The sequence below is a fragment of the Salvelinus namaycush genome, chromosome 19 (genome assembly GCF_016432855.1).
Source record: "Salvelinus namaycush isolate Seneca chromosome 19, SaNama_1.0, whole genome shotgun sequence".
In the NCBI taxonomy this organism is placed as follows: Eukaryota; Metazoa; Chordata; class Actinopteri; order Salmoniformes; family Salmonidae; genus Salvelinus; species Salvelinus namaycush.
Window position 1 is genome coordinate 49,243,762 of NC_052325.1, and position 25,888 is coordinate 49,269,649.

General features: G+C 40.9%; 1 protein-coding gene across 2 annotated transcripts in view; it reads left to right on the plus strand.

The window, feature by feature from the left end:
* The first annotated feature begins 10,989 nt into the window (after positions 1-10,989).
* Positions 10,990-25,888, plus strand: part of ppp2r3b (protein phosphatase 2, regulatory subunit B'', beta) — a 59,826-nt gene continuing 44,927 nt past the window's right edge. For both annotated transcript variants that reach the window (XM_039015088.1, XM_039015089.1), the window contains exons 1-2: positions 10,990-11,076; positions 17,400-17,791. In XM_039015088.1, the coding sequence (XP_038871016.1) occupies positions 17,423-17,791 (369 nt within the window). In that variant the 5' untranslated portion in view covers positions 10,990-11,076; positions 17,400-17,422. The remainder of the gene's footprint in view (positions 11,077-17,399; positions 17,792-25,888) is intronic.

Genomic DNA, 25,888 nt, shown 5'->3' on the forward strand with positions numbered 1-25,888 from the left:
GGCATTTATTACCTTAAAAAAAAAAAAATGCAACTTAATTTTGGACACGTGTCCGCTGTGACATACAGTACATCTGTGATCTTGTAAATATCCGTCTTAAATTTGATTTACTACAAAGTAAAATCATGATAGTCATCACCGTAATAGAACATTACAGAATATATCATAATTTGTATGTTTCTACTTGTGTTTCTAGATGGTGGAAAAAAGTGACTGTATGAATTTACGTGTTGTACTTTAGTCGATTGAAAATGTGCTTGCAGTTTTGAAACAACTGCCTTTTTGATCATTTGTTTGGAGTTGTGTACCAAGAGTTGTGAAAATTTTACCAAAGCGATTGAAAAAATATGCAGTCCAGTTTTTGGTGGTAGTATCTATCAGATCAGAGGCAAGGGGTTTTAAATCAGACCAGGCTGCTGAGAGACTCTGAAGAGACATTCTCTGACAGAGCCTAAGAGACCATTTCCCCCCTAGAAGATCACAGTTAGCCACTTACGATAGAGCAATAACATAAGGCCTTGTCTTGTGATGCTCATTCGAAACATTAACTTGAAATGTAGGAATAGTTTTTTAGCTGTAAGTTGGGGGATAAAGTTCCTTTGAAAGTAACGGCGTAATTATTGTAACTTAATGCATTATTGTAGTGGTCTGTCTTGAAATAGCTCTGAATGAATGGTAAACTCGACTACCAGATTTTATTTCCTATGTCAAGCTGTGAGGTTGTTTCACACACAAAAAAAGTATGATTCTGTTGTTCAGATTCTCCAGTCTTTATAAAGCTTTCATAAACACAGTCCAAAACAGATTGGATTCACAAAACAATTGGGCTCACCGATCACTCAGCCAGGCCTCTTGTGTGTTGAGGTATAGTTTCCTGTGTGTCTAAGAGGAGTATTCTAGCAGGCACTATGAAAGGTATAGTTATAAACTCACTATAGCAGAAACGTCCATGTGACCCCTACTCCGATCAATGCTGCAAGTTAGGTTAAACAGACTCATACACACACCACTTCTGTGAAACGTAAAAGAATATCAGACACTTTGTTGTGTGTGTGCGTGTGTGTGTGTGTGTGTGTGTGTGTGTGTGTGTGTGTGTGTGTGTGTGTGTGTGTGTGTGTGTGTGTGTGTGTGTGTGTGTCAGAATCTATGTAAACGCTACAACGAGACTACCTGGATCACAGTATACAGTCCACACACACACACACACACACACACTCACATCTGCAGTTCAAAACCCGTCTCTATCTCTCCTAATGCCTCTGTAACAATTTATTTGTATTTCCACTATTAAATTAAGTAAATAATACACATGAACTGATGTTTTCATAGTACATGTATGTATTATACAGTGATGCACGTCGATAAATTATAATACAAATTCACAAAACGTTTACTAATGTATTATCTAATGTATTATTAGTTAATAAGCAGATCTTTATCTTGTGTGTGACCAATACCCTCTAATCATCCCTTTCTTTTACTCTGCATTATTCAGTCCGTTCCTGAAGACACATCAGCCTTCCTGAACAGCAAGCAGAGCAGAGCGGCTGCGGAACAGGCCACAGATATAATGTGATGTAAAATGAATGATGAAATTCAAGGAGCCCAAATGAAAGAGACGCTGGTGTGTGTGTGTGTGTGTGTGTGTGTGTGGGGGGCGGGGGGTGGGGTTAGCTACAAGTTGGGGGATAGAATTCCTTTGAAAGTAATCGTGTAATCATTGTATTTTAATGCATGATTTTAGTGGTCTGTCTTGAAATAGCTCTGAATGAATGGTAAACTTAGTTTTTACTAGTTTTTATTTCCTGTCAAGCTGTGAGGTGGCTTCATACACAAACAAAGTATGATTCTGATGTTCAGATTCTCCAGTCTATATAAAGATTTCATAAACACAGTCCAAAACAGATTGGATTCACAAAACAATTGGGCTCACCGATCACTCAGCCAGGCCTCTTGTGTGTTGAGGTATAGTTTCCTGTGTGTCTAAGAGGAGTATTCCAGCAGGCACTATGAAAGGTATAGTTATAAGCTCACTATAGCAGAAACGTCCATGTGACCCCTACTCCGATCAATGCTGCAAATTAGGTTAAACAGACTCATACACACACCACTTCTGTGAAACGTAAAAGAATATCAGACACTTTGTAGTGTGTGTGTGTGTGTGTGTGTGTGTGTGTGTGTGTGTGTGTGTGTGTGTGTGTGTGTGTGTGTGTGTGTGTGTGTGTGTGTGTGTGTGTGTGTGTGTGTGTGTGTGTGTGTGTGTGTGTGTGTGTGCCAGAATCTATGTAAATGCTACAACGAGACTACCTGGATCACAGTATACAGTACACACACACACACACACACACACACACACACACACACACACACACACACACACACACACACACACACACACACACACACACACACACACACACACACACACACACACAGCTGCAGGCCAAAACCCGTCCCTATCTCTCCTAATGCCTCTGTAACACTTTATTTGAAGGTCCACTTAGAAGTATTAAAGTAATTAAATGAATACACATGGACTGATGTTTTCATAGTACACATTGAAAAATAATATTACAAATTCACAAAACGTTTACTAATGTATTATCTAATGTATTATTAGTTAATAATCAGATCTTTATCTTGTGTGTTACCAATAGCCTCTAATCATCCCTTTGTTTTACTCTGCATGATTCAGTCCGTTCCTGAGGAAACATCAGCCTTCCTGAATAGCAAGCAGAGCGGCTGCGGAACAGGCCACAGATATAATGTGATGTAAAATGAATGATGAAATTCAAGGAGCCCGAATGAAAAAGACGCTGGTGTGTGTGCGTATGTGCATGTGTGCATGTGTGCGTGCTCGTGTTGGCGTTTGTGTGTGTGTATGTGTGTGTGTGTGTGTGTGTGTGTGTGTGTGTGTGTGTGTGTGTGTGTGTGTGTGTGTGTGTGTGTGTGTGTGTGTGTGTGTGTGTGTGTGTGTGTGTGTGTGTGTGTGTGTGTCTTCAAAGGTGAGGCCTTGGGTGATAGCGTAGCATAGGCTTCCTTTAACTTCTATAAGCACAGAGGATTAAAGAGAACTATAATGACCTTGGCATAATGAAGGCCTGCTGATTTCCATGATTTCCCTGCTTTCATGCTTGTTTTCCACTATTCCATATGAGGGGCTAAAGGAAGCTTTGTCTGGCCAAACATTAGCGATTGACCAGCAAAATTAGCCCAAAATCGAACACAAACCCTCGTTCCCATGTTTAAGTCATTATGGGCAAGATTGTAATCTCCAGGCAAATTAAGAGATGAAGCACATTTTTGTAAATGGCTTTCTCTTTTTTCATGGCGACCGATTTAAGAGCAATTTCCCTAATTCATGGAATTATTTCGAAAGTGATGTAATGTCCATTCCTTTTTATCTTGAAAGCAAAAGCAATGTCTAGGATTGGGCCTTTCGGAGCTGCTAATATGGCACAACAAAATCAAAGGCTTCAAAATACCTTTTCATTCCACTTAGAGTTGATGAAATGCTGCAACTGACCTAAAATATGATAGAAATATGATTAGACTACATCAAATAGTATGCAATAAAACGATACAAAACAACACTAAACAACCCGTAATTGTTGTGAATCTTCCAAAATATATGCCTGTTCCAATCTGTCCTGGCTTGATATAAAGCATAAAAAATAATATTCACACAGGTCCTGCTCATATTGTGATATTACATGGCAATATAAAAGCATAGTGCGACATACACATAGCTATACACCTAATATAGCGCACCTTCACTAATATCGGGATATATTGAGGAATTCATAATGTGCTCAAATGGGTTGACCTGCTCCTATTCCCTATCAGTACTTGTTTAGAGGTGAGCATTGTCTAGAGATTATCACTGCTGTGGTTCATTCCACAGACACTCAAACCCACACCTCTATTAACTCACTCCCTTTCAGTAAAAGACCACTGACCGGACAAGGGCCATTTCAATGTCATATTTTTGGATATACAGCATGTTAGGTCTTAGGTGTTAAGTCAACATTGTTGTGGCACTTGGTTACAGGGCAAGGATATTTGTTGACAAGAAAAAGAGTGTACATTTAGTGTGTGTTTTTTAATAATTTTTTTATTTTACCTTTATTTAATCAGGAAGTCCCATTGAGGTCAAAATACCTCCTTCCCAAGGGACTGTGTGAGCGAGAATGACAGAATGTATGTGAGTTGAGCCGTAAACAAGGTGAAGTGTGCCCTCTACTGGCCATTGTCTTGCTTTTTTTACCCTTATTTTACCAGGTAAGTTGACTGAGAACACATTCTCATTTACAGCAACAATCTGGGGAATAGTTACAGGGGGCAAGAGAGGGGATGAATGAGCCAATTGAAAGATTAGGTGGCCATGATGGTGTGAGGGCCAGATTGGGAATTAAGCCAGGCCACCGGGGTTAACACTCCTACTCTTACAATAAGTGCCATGGGATCTTTAGTGACCACAGAGACACAGGACACCCATTTAACATCCCATCCGAAAGACGAAAGACGTTGGGGGATTGGGATATTTATTTATTTTTAGATCAGAGGAAAGAGTGCCTCCTACTGGTCTGCCAACAACACTTCCAGTCTCCCATCCAGGACCAACCTCGCTTAGTTTCAGAGGCAAGCCAGCAGTGGGATTCAGTCACCCACTCCATTCCCTTGTATGTCTCCAACAAAGAAACTGTCCACTGTTACATTATATTGCGATGATGAGGAGGTCTTGTACCAAAATGTTTTGTATACAGTCCATATGGATCATAAAGGGGAGAGGAGATAATAAGGAAACTGCTTCAATCCTCCATCATATTTAGTTTTGTCTCTTCAGCTCACCGTGTACAGTAACAGTACCTTTCATTAATATGTGATGAGAGAGAATGCTCTCCGCAGACCTCAATAGGCAGAGGCATTGTCTCTCTTTTAAAGTCATCTCAGATGGAAGGAGCTAACTTCAGAGAGCTACTGATGTGTTCTAATGAAAGAAGTCTCCTCCTCTGCGGGCTCCATCTCGAGCCGCGTATTAGGAATCTAAATGTTGACTGAAGCCAGTTTGATTCTCTGCCTCTGATTTTCTTAAGGAGTAAAAACACTGCTCTCGTGTTTACAGTATGACTATAAAAGGAGTATGAGAAGATTTATCAGCATCAGATTACATTTTGGGAGGTAGAACAGGAGGTTTGGAGTGTTTTACAGTTCGCACCCCAACTCAGTTCTGAGGATATCACCGATTTTTTTTGAAGAAGATCAAAGCAATGTACTGTAAATTCACAATGAGAGATTGCTATATCCCAACATTGTAGATTTAAAACAATACAACATTGCTCACATAAATTATACTGTATATGTTGCAGGATTTCAGACAAAGGACAGAGTGGCCTCATTGCTAAACAAAAATTAAATGACGACAAATTACCTCATAAGAATGCCAAACTACTGTACACATATCCACCATTACTGTAATGCGTAGGTGTGTAGCTGGTGTAGATGAGTCAGGCGCAGGACAGCAGATATGAATAATGAACGCAATTTACTCAACAATAACAATACACGTCAAATAAATACAAGGCCACAATAACGGACCGCAATACAATAAACAATCACTCACAAACAAACATGGGGGCACAGAAGGTTAAATAATGAACAAGTAATTGGGGGATTGAAACCAGGTGTGTAAGACAAAGACAAAACAAATGGAAAATGAAAAGTGAATCGGCGATGGCTAGAAGGCCGGTGACGTCGACCGCCGAACGCCGCCCGAACAAGGAGAGGGACCGTCTTCGGCGGAAGTCGTGACAATTACTTTATGTGGTGTAAATGTTGGAAAAATTACCGGTGTTTAAATAGTATTTCAGATATGATATGGCTTTTGAATGAAAGTATAAAAAAATTGATAAAGCCAAATGTCTCTTTCATGCCAATGGAAAATATTGTTGCAAAATACTGTAGATTGCAGAAAAGGGGTAAACCTACTGAGATTAATCTTTATCTGCTACAGAGAATGTTAAATTAATGTTGTTTATGTGCATGCGCTATATACATTGTCAAACTGTTGGCTTTTTCATTCTATTTTTAATTTGATATTTGAGACATTTTCCTATTTGCATTTTTGACTGAACTGTAAGACTTTTCTATTATTATTAAAATGAAATCACAGATGAAAGAAAGTGAGAATATTCTGCACCCAGTTGTCAACTGTAGTTGCACTGTTGGCTTTGTCACATGTCAGGAAGTGAAATTGCAACACAACTTGATGATAAAAATCTATAACACCATTTAAATGGAGGACCACATGGAGGGCCACACTAACACCCATTACGCATGTGTTTATACTGTACGTCTGATTGGGAAATAGACAGTAAACTTTGCAAGAACTCTCCTAGCAATCAAAGTACCAAGACTGGCCAAACACAATCTACTGTACGCACTATGCCTATACGGTTTCACCAGCAGTTAGTTCACGTTAGCTGCCTGCACAACATAATTTCCTATGTAACAACAACCAAACTATTTCAACTTTACACACTTGCCTTATTAGTGCAGATTGCTTTTAGCCTACTTCAGAGAGTCCATAAATTGACAGCAGTAGGGGCAAGCTGTACACATGAACCCCTCACTAGCACTCTTCCACGTTAACCAGCTATCCCCTGTGGTTTCTGACTGGGCCAAACCTTTGAAATGTCATTCCAGGCGTGAAAAAACAACATGTTTGCAGCTTTGGGTAAAATCCTATTTGTACACTGTAATTACGCTTTGAGAAGTTGAAAAGTTTAGGGTTTTGAGGTCTTCACTTTTCTCCTCTCATTTCTGATAAATGAGGCTCTCTGTTGAGAAGAACAAAGAGTTTTCTGATTACGTTCCTCGCTTCTGAAAAATCTGAATGCAGCAGATTTTAGTTACTGCTGTTATCAAGGGAAGCAATCAGGAGAACCCAGTCAATAATGTTCACAACAGAGAGATACATTTGCCTTTGGCAAACAAGCTTAACGTGTGTGTCTGTGTGTGCACAAAACACATTTGCAATGCAAGTATAGCTTTCTACCTCCTTCATTACTATGCTACTCATATATAGTAAAATTACAGACCTTTCTAAATGTGGTTATATTTCCAGGTGAGTAGTGCAAAGACCGCCTTGGACTGTAGGACTTTCTTTATGGAAAAGTTGCAGCCTTGCAAGATTCATTCGGAGGGTACCGACGTAAGATGTCAACTTGTTTTCTGTATGGGTGTGTGATGGTACCTTTATTGGAGCTGACCTCTCCCAGAGTTACTGCCTATGCAGGGGAAGCAGTGGGGGAGCCATGTTGCCTCAGAAGACTCCTCTCCGGTAATCAATAAGACCGCCCAGTTCGCTTAACGCTGCCCCATCTCACCCTACAGAGTCTTCAGTAGGATGAGAATGAAAGGGGGGAGAAGGAGAAGAGAGAGACTGGAATCAGACACAGATGAAGAATTGTCATTCATGGAAAGAGAAGCAGGGTCGAGTTATTACAGGAAAAATTGATCACACAATACTTGTTTCCTGGAAATAAGTACAGTACTTCAGTGTGGGGAAATTAGAGTATAACTCAAATCTGGATTATGAATGGTATAAAACAAACCAGCTTAACTGCAGTGGAATGTGGTTGACATTTACAAATGGAAAGAAATAGAAGCAGTTTTAGGGTATTGAATATATGGGCTTTCTGTGATTTTGTTAGTAATGTGCATAGCATCATAGAACGATAAGTAAAACAGGGTGGCATCTTGTCCATCTCATCTTCAGGGAGAAGTGTGTGTGTGTGGGTCCTTATTAGGTATACCATTTCCACAGTCAACTCCAGCTATATAATAGGACACACCTAAACGCTAACAAGCAGTATTTTTTTTGTTGATGGAATTTTTTTCTTCCTATATCCTCCATTATAACCACCAGTTTCCTGCTGGCCTTTTAGTTCTATCTCAATGGCTCTTAATGGAGGGTGGAGGAATAAATACAATTTAAGAATTTGATTACAACATCTTCTTACTTGGCTTGTGTGACCTTATAGGTTAAATTTCCCTGCCGTTGACACACTGCACATCCCAGTGAATAGTATTAGTTATTCATCATGGAGGGAATCTCAATTTCATGAAAATGTTACACATTTAGATTTTTATGGATGATGGATGATGCTCGTCTTCAGTGTTAGTGATAATGAAAATTGTGTCTCCAAGGAAAATTGTTGATGTCAAATGCTGCTTATTTTAAATGCATGTTGCAAGAACATCTTCAACACACTACCAATTTGTCCCTCATTTGGCTGCGGTATAATCAAAAAGATACTTAGAACTAACACTTATGCATCTGCGCTACACTAGCAAAAAGTAGAATAACAGCACTGATATCACACCATTTGTGGGTGCCTACCTGTCTTTGTCTTTGTGTCTACAGTGTTATGTCTTAGGGTTAGGCTATTGTTTAAAACACTGACCACATTCTCACTCACTCATGACAAAATGGTCTCTGATAAATGTGTCAGAATGGTGTGAATACAGCATACTTCCAAACCATCTTCCCTTTCTTCTTGAGTGAGTGGATGTGAGGAAACAAGGCGCTCACTTCATTTGTGGTCATGTGGTTATCAAATGATTTCAGTGATTTGCGATTGATTACATGGCAATCTGTGATTGAAACATACATTTTTGGACTTTTAAATGAATAATATTTACCTTATGAACTTAGTTCCACTGTCGTACCCCACCGGAACTCAAAATATACGTTTCTATTACTCCATTGTTTGTTAACACTGAAATAGTAACACTGTGGCCTAAAAACATGGTTAAAACCACAGATATTCTATTAAATTACTCTACTAAATGAATAAAGTCTTGTTCTAATATGTAATTCTATGGTTAAAACTATCATTTTGATAACATTTTGAGTCCTTGCATCTATAGCTCTGTCTCTAAATTCGAGAGTGGATACAGCCCCATCACTCAGCTGTTTGTCAAAACAGTGGCGGGGAAGCTTTGTTGTTTAAATGCAAATTGCCCCTTTAACCCAAATGAGTCCCACATAATGCTGGCATGATTTAGGACTTCTAACCCCTTTTAAACATTGTATGTTTGAGCTGCCATTGGATTAATCTATTTCTTCTTCATCTGTTGGTACCAACCATTAGTCTGTGTAATTAGGAGGAGAAAAAGGGGCCAGAGGGTAGGCTGCCTTCTGAGAATTCGTAGGGGATCGAATAAACTCCCACTTCCTTCCATTCTGCGAGCAAACATGCAATCTTTGGAGAATAAAATGTATGACCTATGCGGAAGATTAAACTACCAACGGGACATTCAAAACTGTAATATCTTATGCTTCACAGAGTTGTGGCTAAACGACGACACTATCAACACACAGCTGGCTGGTTATACGCTGTACCGGCAGGATAGAACAGTGGCGTCTGGTAGGACAAGGGGCGGCGGACTATGTATTTTTGTAAATAACAGCTGGTGCACGATATCTAAGGAAGTCTCGAGCTATTGCTTGCCTGAGGTAGAGTATCTCATGATAAGCTGTAGACCACACTATCTACCTAGAGAGATTTCATCTGTATTTCTCGTAGCTGTTTACATACCACCACAGACTGAGGCTGGCACTAAGACAGCATTGAGCTGTATTCCACCATAAGCAAACAAGAAAACAGTCACCCAGAGGCGGCGCTCCTAGTAGCCAGGGACTTTAATACAGGGAAACTTAAATCCGTTTTACCAAATTTCTACCAGCATGTTAAATGTGCAACCAGAGGGAAAAAAAACTCTGGACCACCTTTACTCCACACACAGAGATGCATACAATGCTCTCCCTCACCCTCCATTTGGCAAATCTGACCATAATTCTATCCTCCTGATTCCTGCTCACAAGCAAAAATTAAAGCAGGAAGCACCAGTGACTAGATCAATAAAAAAAGTGGTCAGATGAAGCAGTTGCTAAGCTACAGGACTGTTTTTCTAGCACAGACTGGAATATGTTCCGGGATTTCTCCGATAGCAATGAAGAGAACACTACATCAGCCATTGGCTTCATCAATAAGTGCATCGATGACATCGTCCCCACAGTGACTGTACATACCCTAACCAACATCCGGTATCCCCCTGTACATAGTCTCGCTATTTTACAACTGCTCTTTAATTACTTTTACTGCTGCTCATTAATTACTTTTATTTCTTATTCTTATCCATATATTTTTTAACTGCATTGTTGGTTAAGGGCTCGTAAGTATGCATTTCACTGTAAGGTCTACCTACACCGGTTGTATTCGGTGCATGTGACTAATACAACTTGATTTGATAATTAACGGGGACTGAGCTAGAGTGGATTTTGTGAGACAATGGCAGATCCCGAAAGGGCCCGGTGCCGGTCTTTTTACAAAAATGTTTTTAGAGTCCGAATGGTTTGAGCTAGAAACTATTAAATGCTATCTATGAAAAGCTGAGACTCAGGGACTGAACATGTTTTGTTCTACACAAGAGTTGTTAGAAGGTACAGAGTTTTTCTATCACAAACTCCAAACAGTTGTCACTGACTAGTTAGATAATCATTTCCCACTGAGCATTCATATAAATGTATCTTTATCGGGTTTTTGCTTTGGCCAACCTTACTTTTATTTATTTACATTTGCTCCTGCACCTAAATATAAATCCAAAATGAGCACCGGAATCTACTTCAGTCCAAGTAAAGCACTGGACATTTGTCAATAACACTTAGGAAACTCATTCATTGTTTTGTGTTCTACTTGTACCCCTGGTTGTCCTGAAAAGAAAGGCTAAAAAAACTAAAAAAGCTAAAAAATAAATAAAAAAAAAGGCTAAATATACGGGCTGGACAGATAAATGAAAGTTAGATAAATGAAAAGCCGACTTCTGATGGGGTCTCAGGACTGATAGGGTTAATTAAGTTACGTATGTACGTTCTTGTTGTCAGAGAGCTCCCGCGTTGTTTGCTCTTCCTGGTTACCTAGGTAGGGAACGAGATCTGGAATTCAAAGTAAACCCCGGTGAAATGAACTCTTCTCTACAATTTGTATCCTGACTTTAATTTACATTCAGGTAATCTTTAAAATGTGAATCTACTTGTATATGGTAGCTAGCTACATACATTTCCTTTCAATGCCTTCATCGTAGCTAGTGGTATTTTGCTTGCTTTGCTCCAATTAGCGTAGCAGTTTGTGTCACGACAGAAGCAGTAACTAGCTGCTGCTGTAGCTATAACGTTATTTGTTTTAATTTTAACGTTGATTAAGTAGCTTGTTATTTATTATGTTGCTTTTCAGTATCAGGAAATGGCTGATGCAACTGTCTAGCTATTTAACTGCTGGGTAAATTAGCTAATTGCTGTGATAATGATTTGCGAGCCATAGTTAATTTGCTAACTGCAACAACTAGCTAACGTTACCGTAGTAACATTAATCTTGACAGGGTTCGTGCAAAAGGTAACGTTAGTTAATCGGTTTAGATAAATTAGCTAACTACTACTGTTGAAGGCTGGCGTTTCTTGCAGTTTCCAAACATTAGATACATATTTGGTTTTCCTTTCCAATGTATCTCTCTGTCTGATGAGCGCTAACAAGCTTTCTAGCTACCGCACTAGCCCAATAATGGACTATAGGAGCCTAACGTTACCCAAGAACCTTAGCTACATATTCTGTTCAGGCAAATTGGCTCTGGCAGCCAAAACAGCTAAATACTCAATCTAAATGTGAATCAATTCTCATTTACAATACGGTTCTAGGAACATAGTCATCTACTTTCAAATCACATTAAAATAATTGTACAAATGCAAAATGTACTTATTGTACACCACAGGAGGTTGGTGGCACCAAAATTTGGGAGGACCGGCTTGTGGCAATGGCTGGAGTGGAATTGGTGTAATGGTATTAAATACATCAAACTCATGTTTTTATGTGTTTGACTCGATTCCATTTACTCTGTTACAGACATTATTATGAGCTGTCCTCCCCTCAGCAGCCTCCACTGCTGTACCCTGTTTTAACATTTGCAGCCGACAGTAGTTTTCAGTGGCACCTTTGTGGCATCTGTCTTCCGTTTACACACAGGTGTTCGGAGATGCATATAGCTAATTAGCACAGGCAGTCGATTCTGATTTCTGTCTGTTTTCCATAAAGAAGTGCTGTAACATGTAAATATGCCGTGTGGAAACCCTAACCATATAAAGGTGTGTAGTAATTTAACCTTAAATAATAATCTTGCTGATATGATAGATACACTCCTTATGTTTCCAAAACCGTACTGCAAGCGATGCGTCTTAATGTTAGTGCAAGCGTCGGGGCTTTAACAAAACATCTGGCTAACGTTAATGCGTTTGCCGGAAGATACTATCGTCAAGGCGCTAACACGGAACCCAAACCGGCTGCGCGCGTGTGCCATCGTGCGCTATCGTGCATACATTTATTTTGTCCCCCTACACCAAACGCGATCACGACACGCAGGTTAAAATATCAAAACTAACTCTGAACCAATGACATTAATTTGGGGACAGGTCGAAAAGCATTAAACATGTATAGCAATTTAGCTAGTTAGCTTGCACTTGCTAGCTAATTTGTGCTATTTAGCTACAGTGGGGCAAAAAAGTATTTAGTCAGCCACCAATTGTGCAAGTTCTCCCACTTAAAAAGATGAGAGAGGCCTGTAATTTTCATCATAGGTACACTTCAACTATGACAGACAAAATGAAAAAAATCCAGAAAATCACATTGTAGGATTTTTAATGAATTTATTTGCAAATTATGGTGGAAAACTTTTGTTATTGACCAAATACTTATTTATCTCAATACTTTGTTATATACCCTTTGTTGGCAATGACAGAGGTCAAACGTTTTCTGTAAGTCTTCACAAGGTTTTCACACACTGTTGCTGGTATTTTGGCCCATTCCTCCATGCAGATCTCTAGAGCAGTGATGTTTTGGGGCTGTTGCTGGGCAACATGGACTTTCAACTCCCTCCAAAGATTTTCTATGGGGTTGAGATCTGGAGACTGGCTAGGCCACTCCAGGACCTTGAAATGCTTCTTACGAAGCCACTCCTTCGTTGCCCGGGCGGTGAGTTTGGGATCATTGTCATGCTGAAAGACCCAGCCACATTTCATCTTCAATGCCCTTGCTGATGGAAGGAGGTTTTCACTCAAAATCTCACGATACATGGCCCCATTCATTCTGTCCTTTACACGGATCAGTCGTCCTGGTCCCTTTGCAGAAAAACAGCCCCAAAGCATGATGTTTCCACCCCCATGCTTCACAGTAGGTATGGTGTTCTTTGGATGCAACTCAGCATTCTTTGTCCTCCAAACATGACGAGTTGAGTTTTTACCAAAAAGTTCTATTTTGGTTTCATCTGACCATATGACATTCTCCCAATCTTCTTTTGGATCATCCAAATGCTCTCTAGCAAACTTCAGACGGGCCTGGACATGTACTGGCTTAAGCAGGGGGACACGTCTGGCACTGCAGGATTTGAGTCCCTGGTGGCGTAGTGTGTTACTGATGGTAGGCTTTGTTACTTTGGTCCCAGCTCTCTGCAGGTCATTCACTAGGTCTCCCCGTGTGGTTCTGGGATTTTTGCTCACCGTTCTTGTGATCATTTTGACCCCACGGTGTGAGATCTTGCGTGGAGCCCCAGATCGAGGGAGATTATCAGTGGTCTTGTATGTCTTCCATTTCCTAATAATTGCTCCCACAGTTGATTTCTTCAAACCAAGCTGCTTACCTATTGCAGATTCAGTCTTCCCAGCCTGGTGCAGGTCTACAATTTTGTTTCTGGTGTCCTTTGACAGCTCTTTGGTCTTGGCCATAGTGGAGTTTGGAGTGTGACTGTTTGAGGTTGTGGACAGGTGTCTTTTATACTGATAACAAGTTCAAACAGGTGCCATTAATACAGGTAACGAGTGGAGGACAGAGGAGCCTCTTAAAGAAGAAGTTACAGGTCTGTGAGAGACAGAAATCTTGCTTGTTTGTAGGTGACCAAATACTTGATCAGTCGTCGGTCCTTATTTTCCACCATAATTTGCAAATAAATTCATTAAAAATCCTATGTGATTTTCTGGATTTTTTTCCTTCTCATTTTGTCTGTCATAGTTGAAGTGTACATATGATGAAAATTACAGGCCTCTCATCTTTTTAAGTGGGAGAACTTGCACAATTGGTGGCTGACTAAATACTTTTTTTGCCCCACTGTAGCTTGCTGTTGCTAACTAATTTGTCCTGGGATATAAACATTGAGTTGTTATTTTACCTGAAATGCACAAGGTCCTCTACTCCGACAATTAATCCACACATAAAACGGCCAACCGACTCGTTTCTAGTCATCTCTCCTCCTTCCAGGCTTTTTCATCTTTGAACTTATATGGTGATCGGGATTTAACTTTCATAGTATTACTACGACTACCGGCAAAACAGTTCGTCTTTCAATCACCCACGTGGGTATAACCAATGAGGAGATGGTACGTGGGTACCTGCTTCTATAAACCAATGAGGAGATTGGAGAGGCAGGACTTTCAGCGCGATCTGCATCAGAAGTAGAAAGGAGTTCTATTTTAGCCCTTGGCATCGCAGACGCCCGCGAGCAGTGTGGGTGCAATAATTGAATAACATGGATTTCAACATTTATTTTGCGACGCTCGTGCACGTGACGTTTCCGGTCTGGTCAGTTAAGGTAGCGTCTATGAATGGGCTAGCTAACGCATTAACGTTAGTATCCATAGACTATTTAAACTCAACTCCACGATTTAAGCAGCTACTATTGTGAGCGCACTGGAGCTCTGACACCACATAAAAGAAAGTTGGAAAAAAAGAGAGACTTAATTCAGCATCTAAAGAATAGCCAGCAATTACACACAACATAGTTCTGCGTAATTGCAGTGGAGAGCTAAATAAATATGTAAACACTCGGTTGTATCTATTTTTTAATGTTTCGTTATGTTAGTCTGTTTGTCTCCACCGTTAGGCACATTTTTCTATAAAGATGAATGATATGGAAGTTAAAACTCTCTTCAAGTACCGTTATGCCACAGATAGAAAAATTAGCTAGATATTTCATTGGATGTATAAATGTGAAGCATTCGGTTGGTGTTTCCACTAACTATCAAATATGGTCTTTTAAAAAATAGATTTAACCTTTATTTAACCAGGCAAGTCAGTTAAAGAACAAATTCTTATTTACAATGACGGCCTACCCTGGCCAAACCCGGACGACGCTGTGCCAATTGTGTGCCGCCCTATGGGACTCCCAATCACGGCCAGATGTGATGCAGCCTGGATTCAAACTAGGTACTAGAGGTCGACCGATTCTGATTTTAACGCCGATACCGATTATTGGAGGACCAAAAAAGCCGATACCAATTAATCGGCGAATTAATTTAAAAAAAAATGTATTTGTAATAATGACAATTACAACAATACTGAATGAACACTTATTTTAACTTAATATAATACATCAATAAAATCAATTTAAACATGTTCAATTTGGTTTAAATAATGCAAAAATAAAGTGTTGGAGAAGAAAGTAAAAGTGCAATATGTGCCATGTAAGAAAGCTAACGTTTAAGTTTCTTGCTCAGAACATGAGAACATATGAAAGCTGGTGGTTCCTTTTAACATGAGTTTTCAATATTCCCAGGTAAGAAGTTTTAGGTTGTAGTTATTATAGGAATAATAGGACTATTTCTCTCTACCATTTGTATTTCATTAACCTTTGACTATTGGATGTTCTTCTAGGCACTTTAGTATTGCCAGTGTAACAGTATAGCTTCCATTCCTCTCCTCGCTCCTACCTGGGCTCGAACCAGGAACACAACGACAACAGCCACCCTCGAAGCAGCGTTACCCATGCAGAGCAAGGGGAATAACTACTCCAAGTCTCAGAGCGAGTGACGTTTGAAACGCTATTAGCGCGCACCCCGCTAACTAGCTATCCATTTCACATCGGTTACACCGGCCTAATCTCGGGAGTTGATAGGCTTGAAGCACAGCGAAGAGCTTCTGGCAAAACGCAGGAAAGTGCTGTTTGAATGAATGCTTACGAGCCTGCTGCTGCCTACCACCGCTCAGACTGCTCTATCAAATCATAGACTTAGTTATAACATAATAACACACAGAAATACGAGCCTTAGGTCATTAATATGGTCGAATCCGGAAACTATCATCTCGAAAACAAGACGTTTATTCTTTCAGTGAAATACGGAACCGTTCCGTATTTTATCTAACGGGTGGCATCCATAAGTCTAAATATTCCTGTTGCATTGCACAACCTTCAATGTTATGTCATAATTACGTAAAATTCTGGCAAATCAGGCGGCCCAAACTGTTGCATATACACTGACTCTGCGTGCAATGAACGCAAGAGAAGTGACACAATTTCACCTAGTTAATATTGCTTGCTAACCTGGATTTCTTTTAGCTAAATATGCAGGTTTAAAAATATATACTTCTGTGTATTGATTTTAAGAAAGGCATTGATGTTTATGGTTAGGTACACATTGGAGCAACGATACGCACCGCATCGATTATATGCAACGCAGGACACGCTAGATAAACTAGTAATATCATCAACCATGTGTAGTTAACTAGTGATTATGATTGATTGATTGTTTTTTATAAGATACGTTTAATGCTAGCTAGCAACTTACCTTGACTTCTACTGCATTCGCGTAACAGGCAGGCTCCTCGTGGAGTGCAATGTAATCAGGTGGTTAGAGCGTTGGACTAGTTAACTGTAAGGTTGCAAGATTGAATCCCCCGAGCTGACAAGGTAAAAATCTGTCGTTCTGCCCCTGAACGAGGCAGTTAACCTACCGTTCCTAGTCCGTCATTGAAAATAATAATGTGTTCTTAACTGACTTGCCTAGTTAAATAAATATTAAATAAAGGTGTAATTTTTTAAAAATAATAATAAATATCGGCCAAATCAGTGTCCAAAAATACCGATTTCCGATTGTTATGAAAACTTGAAATCGGCTGTAATTAATCGGCCATTCCGATTAATCGGTCGACCTCTACTAGGTATTGCAGTGACGCCTCTTGCACTGAGATGCAGTGTCTTAGATCGCTGCGCCACTCGGGATGAGAGGAAGCCTTTTGGCCGGTAGTGGGAGGAGATAGAGCGAGATGGATTTTTGGCCAACATTCTGCTCATTTTCTCATCGTTTGATCTCATTCAGTTTTCTGTTTCCAAAGCTAGATTCTGTAACAAATAAAATGTTATTAGTTTTAGAGATGTTCAGGACCAGTTTATTACTGGCCACCCATTCCTAAACGTATCTAACGTGATGAAAACTGCCCACTGGTATATCTGAAGGGACCTAGCTAGCCAGCTACGTAGCTGCCCAGCCCATGTTCTCTATTTGATTTCCCCATTGACAGGTGCTGTGGTGTCAAAGTAGTAGATGGAGGTTAACAACATGCCATCGCCACAAGTCCTGCAACCGGTGCTTAAAATGAAAGTGGATGAGCTCTTCCTCAACTGGTTGAGTGAGCCAACGACCCAGATGATACTCAAAGACTACCTGGGCCTGATCAAGAGTGGACAGAGCATTGACTTGGGGCTTGGGGACACTAAGGACAAAAGGTCGATGACCTTCAATGAGAACAACAATGTGGCGTCCAAGAGAAGTCTGACGGAGAGGTCTTCTGCACCCCTCGGTGCGCCTTCCAGCCCCCCCTCTACACACACACTACCCTCTGGGAGCAGTGGTAACGCCAGAGTAGTGGGGCCCAATGGGAGGGCGCTACGGAGGTCTGTCAGCACGAAAAAGGTAAGGCTGCTGCTCACTAGACTCATGTATCTCAGTCCCAATTCGTCAACCTAACCTCTAAGCCCTAGAAATGTATCTTTGATCTGACATCATTGGATGGGCGTAGCCAATATACAGTGCATTCGGGAAGTATTCCGACTCCACATTTTGTTATTGTTACAGACTTATTCTAAAATTGCTTCAAATAAATTCTCATCAATTTATACACTACCCCATAACGACAAAGCGAAAACAGGTTTTTAGAAATGTTAGCAAATTTATTAAAAATAAAAAAACAGAAATACCTTATTTACATTAGTATTCAGACCTTTTGCTATGAGTCTCTTTTTTTTATTTATATTTTTGGAGCATTTCTGTCAATCTTGAGTAAGGACACGCACCTGATTATACATAGAAGTAGGTTTAGGCTACCTGGCCTGTGTGCAAATGTAGGCCTATAAATGTGCCCATCTGGGGATCTGATACTATTTCTGATTGCCTTAACTCACCATCACTGTGTAGCTTCTCAAAGTAATTTTTTATTTGCCTCAAGCAGCAAATAAACATCCATTGTATCAACTATTAACTACTCAATGTAGCCTATTTGAAACATCTTTCCAGCTCTCCCTTTTGATAACCACTCAGCATGAAAGGGGGAAAAAAATGTCATGCTCTGATCTGGTGGAAAAGTCCTAAAATAGGCCTACCTGATTACTTCTTATCCCTTGTGCAAATAGCCTACAGCTGTGTATGTCTGTCCAGCACTGGCACTGGAAACTCTGAGGGCCTAGAATATTTTATACAATATTGCAAGTTTGCTAGCAGGAGCTTTGGGCCAGACCAAGTTAATAGTTGATACAATGTTTCAAGTTCCTTGCAGACAGACCGTGCATAGCCAATGTGATTTATAGGATATTTACTTTTATCGGGATATTTTCTACCCGCGGGCTGCAATATTTTTAGTTGCTGCCTTTTATGTAGGCTATTTTTACATATTGGCAATAGAAGTTACTTTTTTATTTGTATCAGTTTCATATAGATAGAATTTTGATTAACCACGTAACATTGATTTTGAGATATGAAGACTTTATTATAAATTAAACTCCTCCAGGAAAAGGTGCATATGAAATTCATAACTGGCACGCAGATCAGTAGAAATGGGACAATAACTTGACACTCCAAATGGAAAAGTTTGCTGACCGCTGGTGTAGCCTATTGCTGGCAACTTCAGGAGCTTAACAGCATAATCGCGGTAGGCCAGCAGCAGCGGGAGGATGGTCTGGAACAGGTTTTTGTTCTTCTGGTTAGGCTATATTGATCTCTACTGGCTCTCTCTGTAGTAATTAGTGTCTTCATTTTTAATTGCAGTGCTTAAAACATCAGACAAGCTTAATAGCCTACATATAGATTTTATTCAAACATAGGGTGTGTCCACAGTGCCTTCGGAAAGTATTCAGACCACTTTTACACATTTTGTTATTGTTAGACTTAATCTAAAATGGATTCAATAAAACAATTTCCTCAGCAATCTACACACTATCCCATAATGACAAAGCGAATACAGGTTTATAGAATTTTTTGCAAATGTATTAAAAATATAAAAAAACATACCAAAAAACATTTACATAAGTATTCAGACCCTTTGCTACATGTATGAGACTTGAAATTGAGCTCAGGTGCATCCTGTTTCCATTGATCATCCTTGATGTTTCTGCAACTTGATTGGAGTCCACCTATGGTAAATTTAAATGATTGGATGTGATTAGGAAAGGCACACACACCTGTCTATATAAGGTCCCACAGTTGACAGTCCATGTTGGAGCAAAAATCAAGCCATGAGGTTGAAGGATTTGTCCGTAGAGCTCCGAGACAGGATTGTGTCCAGGAACAGATCTGGGGAAGGGTACTAAAAAAGTTCTGCAGCATTTGAAGGTCCCCAAGAACACAGTGGCCTCAATCATTTTTAAATGGAAGAAGTTTGGAACCACCTAGACTCTTCCTAGAGCTGGCCGCCCAGCCAAACTGCGCAATCTGGGGAGAAGGGCCTTGGTCAGGGAGGTGACCAAGAACCAGATGGTCACTAACAGAGCTCTAGAGAACCTTCCAGTCTGGTGTGTTAGCTGGGTCTGGGACAAAAGTGTGACACCAAACTTACCCTGTAGTTTCTAAATATTTAAAACTAGCCAACCATTTTCATATCATAGATCATGGCTCTCCAACTCTGTTCCTGGAGCACTACCGTCCTGTAGGCTTTTCCTCCAACCGTAATCTATCGCACCCGACTCAAATAATTAGCTGGTTGAATCAGGTTAGTTACAACTGGGGTTGGATTGCAAACCAGAGGTTAGCTCTCCAGGTACAGGGTTTGAGAGTATGGTTACATGCACACAATAATGCAGTTTATTGTGGATAGTCAGATTTAATATAATAGTTTGATAAAAACGTTTACATGCTTTGCAAGAGGAACGATTTCCCTAATAATCCTGTTTACATGGACACATCTGAAATCAGCCTACCTGATGGCACTCTGATCAATGCAGAAAATTGCCAATCGAAAAAAACGTTCTACCACAGCGACCATGTTATTTTTCGGAAGCCTATTTGATTCTGAGTTGAGACGTAAAATGTGTGCGTGAACTACTTCTAGGCGCATACATGGTTCCGAACTCACTTCACTCGCACTAAAGAGAGCGGCTGGCGCTGGCACATGCGCTGATCAAATGCACAGCTGTTACGCCGACGTAAGGTGTTTACATGTCCTAATATTCCTAAAGATGATTCAGAACCAGGTCTTTTAATCGGCGTTTGCTTACTTCGATTTTGACCTTGCATCGATTTTTAAGATGAGCAGTGTAAGGTGTTTATGCAATAGTCCTATAATCTGCCAACTGCCATAATCCGTTTTAATATCGAATTGTTACTGTGCACGGAAACATACTCATCGATGGTCAGTTCTTGCATCCGTAGCTAAGCTGCGGTTACATTTTCTCAAGCCCCATCCTTCAGCTGTTTACCAAAACAAGTGGCGGGGTGGCCGCTTTGTTTTTGGAATCCCAGATTGCTGTTTTAAAAAGTGTTAGGCCGAGTTAGTTTGTCTGTTTCATGATACTAAGAGCTATCCTATCAGCAACGTCCCATATTCCATGATCTTAAAATGGATTGCGAAGCAGTCCCAAGTCCTTTCTTTGGTTCTGGACAGTGACACAAAAACATGCACAAGTCTCTGTATGTCTCGTTCATTCAGATAATCACTCGCATGGCATGGTTCTCAAAGCTAAAGAGTGGGTGCAGTCAAAGCAAAACCAATATTTTCTTAGTATTCAACAAGGGACAGTTTAAATGGCCTAGTCTCTAGCCACAACAGTGATTGGCAGCATTTAGAGAAACCTCAACAGAACCATTCAGCCTCCGTATCTGTGGATTTTAGTCAGATAATGGTCTTTTCTCAAGGGAGACATCTGTTGGTAATGAATTGCTTGTCATAGGCTCTCTCTCTCTCTGTGTCTGCTAGGGCTCGGATGATACCAATATCGCGATGCTCATTAGTAATTGTTGCGAGGAAACAAAACACGAAGCGGATTAACTTCTTTCGGAAAACAGCCCTAATGTTGGAAACACACATTATGTTGTCATTGAGTCACATTTTATTTATTTTCCAACCTATAGCACACTTTTTTACAGCAGGTTTTTAAAGGACCAAAGAGTTTGGTCTGCTTTGTGTTTTCATTTTTGCCATGGAAAAAGTATTGCTGTGAAACGTCAAGAGGTGTGACAGATGTGAAAAGGTGATTTCCACGTCCGTTCTCTTTTTTTCCACGAGCTCTTCACTGGTCCCCGGCCCCATTCCCTCCATGTAGCAACTGTTTTGTACAGTCTGTATTTTGTGGCCTGACGTGAGAGGCTATCGGGTATCAAGTAATGCTCTATTTTAAGCAAGCCACAGGAATTCCAGAATACAAATGCATTCTTCAAAGGATTAGTTACAAATGCAATTAACGTCATACTGATGCTGCTCAGAACAGCTGGTCCAACTTTCACACAAGACACTGATATAGATAGCCTTAGTTTCCCTTGTGCTTGCATTAACTTCTCAGAACTGAGCCTGGGTGTGCAGGCAAGGGTGGCAGCAGATTTGTCCTCTGTGTAATTTCAGTGAAGAGTAACTCCACACAGATGCTGTTAATTGTCTGAGTAAATGGCGGTCGATCATTCTTTTGATTTTCTGCTGAGGAGGGTGAGGTTCAGAGAAGGCAATATGTCTACTAGGCATGACCTGAGGTCTCAATGATTTGACGTGATCAGTGTTCGCCTTTTTAATGGGCTGCCGAGGCTACATTCGAACAATCCCTATTCAGTTTCTACAATCACTTGAGTGGTCATTGAACCTGTTTTTCTGTGACCCTTCTAAAGCTTTTGGCGCTTGCTCCTGCTCGCTTTCTTGTGAAGTCGGCCAGACATAGGCTAGAACAATTCTAGCCAGCACCCAGCCTCAAGTGGCAACCCAAAAGGAATCAGCCACTACCCATCAATGGGTCCCAACCAAGCATTTTGGAAACAATTCTGACATGGCTAGGATAATGTATCAGTTACGTGTATGACATTCCACTATAATTGAGAATTTCAAGAAGCATTTCTCTACGGCTGGCCATGCTTTCCACCTGGCTACCCCTACCCCGGGTCAACTGCCCGGCACCCTCCACAGCAACCCGCCAAAGCCCCCACCATTTCTCCTTCACCCAAATCCAGATAGCTGATGTTCTGAGAGAGCTGCAAAATCTGGACCCCTACAAATCAGCCGGAATAGACAATCTGGACCCTCCTAAAATGATCTGCCGAAATTGTTGCAACCCCTATTACTAGCCTGTTCAAGCTCTCTTTCGTATCGTCTGAGATTCCCAAAGATTGGAAAGCTGCCGCGGTCATCCCCCTCTTCAAAGGGGGTGACACTCTAGACCCAAACTGCTACAGACCTATATATATCCTATCCTGTCTTTCTAAGGTCTTCGAAAGCCAAGTTAACAAACAGATTACCGAACATTTCGAATCCCAACGTACCTTCTCCGCTATGCAATCTGGTTTCAGAGCTGGTCATGGGTGCACCTCAGCCACGCTCAAGGTCCTAAACGACGACATAACCGCCATCGATAAGAGGCATTACTGCGCAGCCGTATTCATTAACCTGGCCAAGGCTTTCGACTCTGTCAATCACCACATTCTTATTGGCAGACTCGACAGCCTTGGTTTCTCAAATGATTGCCTCGCCTGGTTTACCAACTATTTCTCTGATAGAGTTCAGTGTGTCAAATCAGAGGGCCTGTTGTCCGGACCTCTGGCAGTCTCTATGGGGTGCCACAGGGTTCAATCCTCGGGCCGACTCTCTTCTCTGTATACATCAATGATGTTGCTCTTGATGCTGGTGATTCTCTGATACACCTCTACGCAGACGACACCATTCTGTATACTTCTGGCCCCTCTTTGGACACTGTGTTAACTAACCTCCAGACGAGCTTCAATGCCATACAACTCTCCTTCCGTGGCCTCTAACTGCTCTTAAACGCAAGTAAAACTAAATGCATGCTATTCAATCGATCACTGCCCGCACCTGCTCGCCCGTCCAGCATCAAAACTCTGGACGGCTCTGACTTAGAATACGTGGACAACTACAAATACCTAGGTGTCTGGTTAGACTGTAAACTCTCCTTCCAGACTCGCATTAAGCATCTCCAATCCAAAATTAAATCTAGAATCGGCTTCCTATATCGCAACAAAGCATCCTTCACTCATGCTGCCAAACATACCCTCGTAAAACAAGACCATCCTACTGTTCCTCGACTTTGGTGATGTCATCTATAAAATAGCCTCCAACACTCTACTCAACAAACTGGATGCAGTCTATCACAGTGCCACCCGTTTTGTCACCAAAGCCCCATATACTACCCACCATTGCGACCTATACGCTCTCGTTGGTTGGCCCTCGCTTCATACTCGTCGCCAAACCCACTGGCTCCAGGTCATATACAAGTCTCTGCTAGGTAAAGCCCCGCCTTATCTCAGCTCACTGGTCACCATAGCAACACCCACTCGTAGCACGTGCTCCAGCAGGTATATCTCACTGGTCATCCCCAAAGCCAACACCTGCTTTGGCTTTCTTTCCTTCCAGTTCTCTGCTGCCAATGACTGGAGCGAATTGCAAAAATCACTGAAGCTGGAGACAAATGTCCATCTCTAACAATCAGCTGTCAGAGCAGCTTACCGATCACTGTACCTGTACACAGCCAATCCGAACTTGTTCTCAACTGGCCTACCCTGTTAAATAAAGGTGAAAAAATAAAAAGTGAAATAAACAATACAAATTTACAGTAAACATTAGTCACAGAAGTTCCAAAAGAATAAAGGCATTTCAAATGTCATTGTCTATATATAATGATATGTGTTGTATACAATGATACATATATGTGTTGTAAGGATGTGCAAAAGGGAAAATAAATAAACAAATATGGGTATTTGTCGTGTTTTTTACAATGGTGCCCTTTTCTTGTAGCAACAGGTCACATCTTGCTGCTGTGATGGCACGCTGAGGTATTTCACCCAGTAGATATGGGAGTTTATCAAAATTGGATTTGTTTTTGTGGATCTGTGTAATCTGAGGGAAATATGTGTCTTTAATATGGTCAAACATTTGGCAGGAGGTTAGGAAGTGCAGCTCAGTTTCCACCTCATTGTGTGGGCAGTGTGCACATAGCCTGTCTTCTCTTGAGAGCCAGGTCTGCCTGCGGCAGCCTTTCTCAATAGCAGGGCTGTGCTCACTGAGTCTGTACATAGTCAAAGCTTTCCTTCAGTTTGGGTCAGTCACAGTGGTCAGGTATTCTGCCACTGTGTACTCTCTGTTTAGGGCCAAATAGCATTTGAGTTTGCTCTCTCTTTTTTTTTTGTTAATTCTTTCCAATGTGTGAAGTAATTATCTTTTTTTTTCTCATTATTTGGTTGGGTCTAATTGTGTTGCTGTCCTGGGGCTCTGTGGGGTCTGTTTGTGTTTGTGAACAGAGCCCCAGGACCAGCTTGCTTAGGGGACTCTTCTGCAGGTTCATCTCCATGTAGGTGATGGCTTTATTTTGTAAGGTTTGGGAATCGTTTCTTTATATGCGGTTGTTGAATTTAAGGGCTCTTTTCTGGATTTTGATAATTAGCGGGTATCGGCCTAATTCTGCTCTGTATGCGTATTTGGTGTTTTACGTTGTACACGGAGGATATTTTTGCAGAATTCTACATGCAGAGTCTCAATTTGGTGTTTGTCCCATTTTGTGAATTCTTGGTTGGTGAGCGGACCCCATACCACCACAACCATAAAGGACAATGGGTTCTGTAACTGATTCAAGTATTTTTAAGCCAGATCCTAATTGGTATGTTCCTTTTGACGGTATAGAAGGCCCTCCTTGTCTCTCAGATATTTCACACAGCTTTGTGGAAGTTAGCTGTGGCGCTGATGTTTATGCCGAGGTATGTATAGTTTTTTGGTGTGCTCTAGGGCAACGGTGTCTAGATGGAATTTGTATTTGTGGTCCTGGCGACCTGACCTTTTTTGGAACACTTTTTGTCTTACTGAGATTTACTGTCAGGGCTCAGGTCTGACAGACTCTGTGCAGAAGATCTAGGTGCTGCTGTAGGTCCTCCGTGGTTGGTGACAGAAGCACCAGATCGTCCGCAAACAAGACATTTGACTTCAGATTCTAGTAGGGTGAGGCCGGGTGCTACAGACTGTTCTAGTGCCCTTGCCAATTCGTTTATATATATATATATATATATATATATATGTGTGTGTCTGTGTTGAAGAGGGTGGGGCTTAAGCTACATCCCTGTCTCACCCCACGGCCCTGTGGAAAGAAACGTTTTTTGCCCATTTTAACTTGTTGTTTGTGTACATGGATTTTATAATGTCGTATGTTTTTTCCCCAACACAACTTTCCATCATTTTGTATAGCAGACCCTTATGCCTAATTGAGTTAAAGGCTTTTTTTTAATCTTTTTTTTTTATCAACAAAGCCTTTGCCTTTGTTTTGGTTTGTTTGTCAATTAGGGGGTGCAGGGTGAATACGTGGTCTGTCGTACGGTAATTTGGTA